The sequence below is a fragment of the Durio zibethinus genome, chromosome 10, assembly GCF_047325235.1.
Source record: "Durio zibethinus cultivar Kanyao isolate XHJ-2024 chromosome 10, ASM4732523v1, whole genome shotgun sequence".
Taxonomy (NCBI): domain Eukaryota; kingdom Viridiplantae; phylum Streptophyta; class Magnoliopsida; order Malvales; family Malvaceae; genus Durio; species Durio zibethinus.
In genome coordinates, this window is record NC_143171.1 from 22,141,447 (window position 1) to 22,149,052 (window position 7,606).

Here is a 7,606-nt window from a genome sequence, read left to right on the forward strand (position 1 = left end):
GATTATGATTCAAATTTTAATATTTTTAATCATTTTCCTTATCATGGATTGTAATCTCTTTATTAAAAAAGTCTTTACATAAATTCAATTTCGTAGAAAAAAAATGACTAAAATATTAAAAAATTTCTTGAACTATTTTAATTTTTTAAAGGTAAGTATCATAAATGATTTTTAAACTACAACGAAATGTGAATGAGGTACTTAAATTTTATAAATTTTTAATTTAGTAATTATAAATTTATTAATTAATTTGATACTAACATTTAATATGATTAATTTCAAATGATGATACGTGACGAAAAATTAATTTTTTAAATATCATATTAATTAACGTATTTATAATTTAGTTACCATATTAAAAATTTTTAAAATTTAAATATTACATTGAATATATAATTTAAAATTTTAATATTTTTTTTAAATAAATTCTTATACTTTAACTATACTTAAATAAAGCTTTATCTTTTGATTTATATCCAAATAAATTCTTATTTCAAATGAAATATTTATTTATACTAAGATCTTAGTTAAGTATAAATTAAAGGTTAATGATTGATTTGGATACAAAATAAAAATTAAGAATTTATTTAAATATAAATTAAAAGTTAAGAATTTATTTCTGTAAGTTCAGTGTTTTTGCTAAAATTAAAAAAACAAAATTCAATGTAGTAGTTGAGCGACAAAATAGAACATGCTGTAATGAATTTCAATCGTTAAATTAGAACAATTTCCATTGGGCATGGTTAACCTCCCTGCTTAAAAGAGTGAGGTTGGCCTGTATCATGGGCCTTAGATTCAATCATAGATGGTGCAATTTATACGTATGAATGGTGTGGTGATAATAGCTGTATTAAAAAATAAATAATGGAAAGAGCTGGTTCACCAACATTGCCTTCTGAATATCTTAATCGGATTTTTCTGATCTTGCCCCCATTACTAGTAAAAAAAAAAAAGAGAAAATTTACATTTTTATTTGGACTATTTCTTGTGGCTGGATTGCAAGTGATAGATTCTCCTGACAAATAACATAAAAGAAATGGATGCTAGTAAACTTTTAGACTCCACATACAGAATTAGCAAAGTGACATATACATTTTAAAATATATTAAAAAATAAAAATAATTAATTAAAAAAGAAATAAAACATATGGCCATCTTTATTTATAGTTAGACATGGGACAAAATTTTACAATCGGCTACTCGTGGGGTTTTTGAACTCCATCTTAGTTAGTGTATATATAGAATAATCTAATCTAAGACTATAAATTTTCTGTTCTTTTACATTAAGGAAAAGAAAAAAAAAGCTGCTTATACATATCGTATCAAGTAAGTCGTTTCCTTAAAAAAAAAGAAGAAAACTATTTTTTTACTACAAATTAATTTAGTATTAATCCAAGTGTGATCAATTGGGAAATGAGGTTGAGATGGTTAGGTCCAAATTTATGTAATTGTTATTGGATATTTTTGAAGTCCTTATGAAAGTTGGGTGGCTGATCAGATCATCTATTAGAGGGTAAAAGTAGCCTTTCTCATCTTCTGATTCTTTTATGGTAACAGCTGGGGAAGGAGTACTGAAAGATAGAGAGAGCTCACAAACTTCTGCTAACCCTCCAATTATACCTTCATCTTTCAACCTTTTTGCAGGCTGTAAGTCCTGTAAAACGTAAAATAAGTCATTTAGCTTTCAATTTTTTGCTTTTTTTTAGTGTAATGGGTGATTATCTTAATTAATTTGCATGTTGATGCCACAAGAAAAAAAAATTTTGCAACATTACTATGTGATTGATACCTGCTGCTGATGCTGAAAGAGATTAGCTGCTTCTTCCATTTGTAAAAGGCTATGATTGCTTTCCTTTGAAAAATTTCCCCCTTCGCATTCCCACTCTTTGTGTTCATTTTCTACTACCCTGCAAAGCATCGGACATCTCATGACAGTCCTCTAACCAATACAAATCCCCTTCAACCAGTATTCTGAATGCCTTAATAGTTATACAAAATTAGGCGAATGATCCTTAGACTGCGACTATTTTTTAAAATAAGAATAAAAAAAATTAAGAGAATGATGGATATGAAGGCAAATAAAATTGTCAATGAACCACCATCTCAACCAGGAGAGGTGGGTAGCCCTAGTTCGCCACTAGTTTGGACTTTCTCTACAAACATAAGGACAAGTCAAACCAGTTATAAATGAGCCCTTGGAAGGATTTAACTAACTATTAAATACGCTCCCCAATCCCAATTTTCTCAAGATTCCAATGTACCTAATCTAGAGTTTAGACCGCCAAACCCTTTTTTTTTTGGTACTATAAATTAAAATATCGGTATAAGGGCAGTTCAAATAGAAGACCAATTAGCCAAGCTAGAGGGAAATGTCACCAAACTTTTGGAAATTTGGAATTGGTCATTGAACTTTTTGTAGGAACAACTTGGCAAAAGCTAAGTCTAAGGGTTCTTAATATTGAGGGAAATGTCACCAAACTTTTGGAAATTTGTAATTGTTCATACTTCATAGAATGAACTTTGTGTAGGAACAACTTAATAAAAAGCTAAGTCTAAGGGTATTTAATATTAACTAGTAGAGTAAAATTCTATGTTTCACGTTTCGGTAGGACTTCCGTAGGCCATATATATGGGTCAATTGAATTTTGGGTTTGACAATCTCCAATCTAACAAAGCTGAAGTTCTCACATGTGATTGGAAAATTTATATCCATATTTTGCTTGATTATTTTTGTCTCACAAGTCCCACCAAACACATTTAATTTTTTCTTTTTAAAAATTAAAAACCTATAGAGTCAAATGCTCAAATGTACTAATGCATTAATTAAAAATGTTTGACATCGTAACAAGTTATGATTCTCCGGAATGTAAATCATAATTTTCTCCAATTTGTATTCTTTATCTTTCAAATTTTCCTTTAAACATCCAACCAAGACATGAAAATTAGATAAATTGAATTCTTGTCATGCCAAGAAATAATTTTCTACAGTGAAACAAAGATGGCAGGGCATGCATAAACCATGTGGTTGGAGACAAACTTAATATGCTTTCATGAACATAAAAGGTCTTCTGCTAAATTTTAAATTAAAGAGACATGGACATTGGAAAAGGCTTTCGGTTCAGTGGGAATGTGGTGGTGACTCATGACAATTAATGTGGATAAGGGATGCACGCTTATTTTCTAAAAATCACATCAGTGGCTGAAAAACTGTGGAGGAAAAAAGGGGTCAAAAAAGTTAGAATTTCTGGATGACTTGCTCGCAAATACCATTAATCACTACAAGAAAAATCTTGCCGTGGAGGCAGAAATGGGGTCAGAAAAGTTAGACTTTCTAGATGACTTGTTTGCAACCAACATTAATCACGGTAAAAGTTTAAAAAAAATTTAAATAAAAATATTAAAAATTTAATTAAATAGTGTATTAGTTTAATAAAATAAAAAATTTATTTTATATTTGAAGTATCGAAAAAATTATAATTTAATAATTTAATATATTTTTAATATAAAATAAATAAAAACAATTATCAAATCTACTAAATTTTTTTTTTTAATAAATTTGAGCTACTTGGACACAAGGACTGGGTCAATTGATTGTGAAATTTTGCTGTAATATTAATGGTTCTAAAAGTCTTAGTTCAAGAACAAATTTTTTCGGCAATAATTAAAGACTTGAACAGAAATTTATATTTTTTTGGTTGGTTTGTACTACCTCTTAGATAATGCGCGATTTGACGTAAAGAGGGCTGCATTGTGTTTAAGGCATGGTGATCTTCTAAAACGCAAGTGCCTCACCGGTACAAACATGTCCATGTTCTTACTATCTTTCCAGCTCCGGTACATCTATGGGATTAATCAAAATGGAATGAGGGTAAGAATATAATGTCAAAATATAAAATGCATCAAATCACACTATGCTATTTGTGACTATTAGCTTAATTACTCAAATAAAAGACTAATTTAGGGATGTGCGTACGACCTTGGACTTTTTATGGCCTAAGAATGCACATTAATATGAAAGAATTATAATTAAGCAGATACATATGCATGGAGAATATTGAAAATGAAGAAAGACACATTGTGTAAAAAAATCACATAAGTTGATGCAGAAAATTAAAACAAGGTATGTTAGCAAGAAGTTTCACCATGAATGAGCTTGCAACTACAAGAAAGGTTTTTCCTTTTTTTTTTTTTAATATAACTTGATGTTTTCAAGAATTGAACTTTGATTATTGAAGAAAAAAATTCAACATTTTACCAATAAATCATATGATTGTTAATAAAAAAAGTTGATTTAAGTAATAAGCAGTGTTTTTTTTTTCTTTTTTTTGGTTGCAACCTCCCAAATCCCCTTATAATGTAAAATACAAGATTAAGATTAACTTGGAAAGTTACATTAAACCTGGTTAGGTATTAATCCATTTCTAGGATCTATAGAGTTTGCGGGACTGCTGATTATATCTACTTTAAAGCAGTAGCCCCCACCCGCTCTATCTAACTTACTTTAAAGATGAAGCCTGCTTTATTAGATGGCATATATACCTAATCCATAATTCCATACGCATGCCAAATTCTTTATTTAAACATCACATGAAACATTTCAAGTTCTATGAGACCATCATCAAATTAAGGTCATGGGTTTAAAGATGTATTTGGTATATAATATTATAATAAGATAGAATTAAATGATATTAAGAATAGAATTAGATTAAATAATATCATCTTATCTTATATTTAATTTGTGTAAAGATTAAGATAAAATAATTTATTTATTGGTTAAAATTATTTTTTCTCAAAATTTATATAATTTAAACTATTAATATAATTTTTAATAATATAATAAGACATGCAAATTTAATCACATAGATTAAAAATAATCCTTTTAATTTGAGAATGATTGAATCATTTTATATCAAGAGAATAATTAATTCTCCTTATTATCCTATCCATTTTTTTAGATACAAATAAAACATAATATAAAATGATTATTATTTTATCATATCTATCATCTTATATATCAAACATGATCTAAGGTAATTAATTACCCAATCCTATGTGTGGTTTACTGTGTTCAAGTACTATAAAACATATATATGGCTTTAATTTCAGGTATATCACATTTAATTTTCTTTACAGGAGCCCAAAGCTTTGCATTGAATCCAAACATATTGACTTGATAATAAGTGAATGTAGTTCTCTGCTTCACTCTCTATACAAATAAAAAGAAAAGCCCTACATATCAGTTACCTCTGAAGTGTTTTTTTGGTATGAAGGTGCACATAAACTAGCCCTATTGTTTTACGAAACTTGTGCTGATGAAAGACGTACACAGAATAAAAAGGTTGATTTATTTTCTGTTTGTAATGGAAGGGGAATGGAAAGGGAAAAAAATATGAATAACTTAAAACAATGAGGAAATCAATTTGACAGTTTATAATTTCTAAAAATTGTAATATATAAATAACTTTTTGAGAAAGATGTACAAACAGATAAAAACCCATTTTTTGTCAACAACGAAGGTATGATTTGTTGGTATAGTTCTGGAATTAATTTTAATAATTAAAATTCAATGTCAGACAATTTCAAATACCAAAAAAACAATTGACAAACAAATGAATTTAATGTTCCCCCTTCAATACAGATTAGTAGCTGTTTGGAACAAATCTGATGCCCACATGATAGATATATAAATTGAGAGAAAAGGCAAATGAGATAGCAGAAATGCGTGGGAAATAAAAACTTTCAGAAACCCTTGTAGTTTCATAGGTTCTTGTATATGTATGTGCTTTTTAAATTCCAAAAATATTAATTCAAATAGGATATATATATATATATATATGTATATACACATATGTATATATTTATAGACTTGGAGAATAATTATCTTAGGCTAAACTTTTAATTTATAGGTCATAATATTGTACAGGGTAAAACCTTTTATGATCAGATTTTAGATTGTAGAGGCAAATTTGCAGTAGATTTTAGATTTTTTCTGTTGTAATGATGAGGACTACTTTTGGGTTCATCACGATTTTTTTTTCCAATATTATTGTTAATTTACTTTCGAACTAATAAAAATTTTAAAAAAAATCGTATACCTGAAGATGGCTTTTGATATGAGAAATGCTGAGCCCTTTTACACTCATCATCTGCAATATTTGCTTCGGTGTTGCTTCTGCAAATTCAACCAACAATCGATTGCATCCATCAATTATACACGTAGCAATTATAGGTTTCAGAATTTCTTCTGCTACTAGTAACGTAAAGGCATAGAGTAATTATGAATCAAGCTGCAAATTTACTTAGAACATCAAAAAAGTAGTGCAGAATCACACCAGTTTCATAATTTTCTTTCGGTATTTAAAACTGTCAAGGTGCCTAAAACTCAGAATTCAGTACTTTATTAATAGAGCACATGATTTTTTTATATCCAAAACAGGTCATAAACATTACGATTCCAATTTTAGATTTATTAAATATCATTTCTTAAGCGTGATTCATGATCCAGTTAAACTGTAGGTTCAGCACATGATTATTATATATATATATATATATATATATATATATATTGCTTTTTTTTATTAAAAGTCAAACGAAAATCTTGTTTTCGAACAGGATCTGTGCTAATAGCTTATTATGCAAACTCAATTCTGGTAAGAATTTCTTAGCTAGTTAGGGGAAGGCAAAGGTTAAAAAACATTAATATTTGAAAAGAACTGACTGTTTTTTCCACCAAGGCGATCCACAGCATGAACAAAGTGTTGGTGAAGCTGAGGAGTCCATCTCAACCGCGGAAGTTCTGATTTGTTGTACTGCCTAACTCCGGTACCGCCTTTCCCAGTGTTGGTCTTGGCCATCCTCTTTAGTTCTTCAGAATAATACAGAGAATTTATTAGCCAAAAAAAAAGAAAAGAAAAACGTATACCTTAACTATTTATGAATGTAGCAGTGAATCATGATCAAAATTCAAAAGAGAAAGAGACAGAATAAATGTTTTTGTCTGAGAGACCGTAGACTTTTTGGCTACCAAGGGGCCTGTCTGTTCCAACTTTCACACATTCTCCTCTTATTCCCATTTTTTTTAGTTGTTCTGATAAAATTCAACTAAATACTATTAATCAATCTATCTAGACTAATTTCAAAACTGCAAATAGTGAACCATGCACATGCCTTTGATAATTTATTAAATTAATTTTTTTCTTAATTGATCATTTTTTTAAATTATGCAAATAGTAAATTAAATTAATTGTGTTCTTAATTAATGCTTTTTTATTAAATGAAAATATTAATTAATTATGGATGAATGTACTTAATATTCAGTGTAATTTAATTTTAAATCTTTTGAGTTTATATTCATATATACATATCTATTCAGTAGTATAAAATACCCATTAATCAAATCTAAAATTGTTCCTGTCAATATTTGCTCCTTTGGTATATTCATTTAAACTCTTCATACATAAATAACAATTATAATTGTTCTTTCTATATATTTAAAAGTTTTATTTTAGTTTGCTAAAAAAAAAGTTATATTTCAGTTTGATTTTTTTTTATGTTCCAATACTTTGTAAAAATATAAGTTGTTGATTTTGAATAATCAAAAACTAAGT

General features: G+C 28.0%; 1 protein-coding gene across 1 annotated transcript; it reads right to left on the reverse strand.

Moving 5' to 3' along the window:
- Positions 1-1,130: 1,130 nt before the first annotated feature.
- LOC111293068 (uncharacterized) lies at positions 1,131-7,087 on the reverse strand. Its single transcript, XM_089766930.1, has 6 exons — positions 7,006-7,087; positions 6,718-6,864; positions 6,095-6,171; positions 3,709-3,839; positions 1,789-1,906; positions 1,131-1,653 (listed from the first exon to the last, which is right to left on the reverse strand). Exons 1-6 carry the CDS (start codon positions 7,070-7,072, stop codon positions 1,402-1,404), a joined length of 792 nt encoding a protein of 263 aa, XP_089623056.1. The 5' UTR covers positions 7,073-7,087; the 3' UTR covers positions 1,131-1,401.
- Positions 7,088-7,606: the final 519 nt, after the last annotated feature.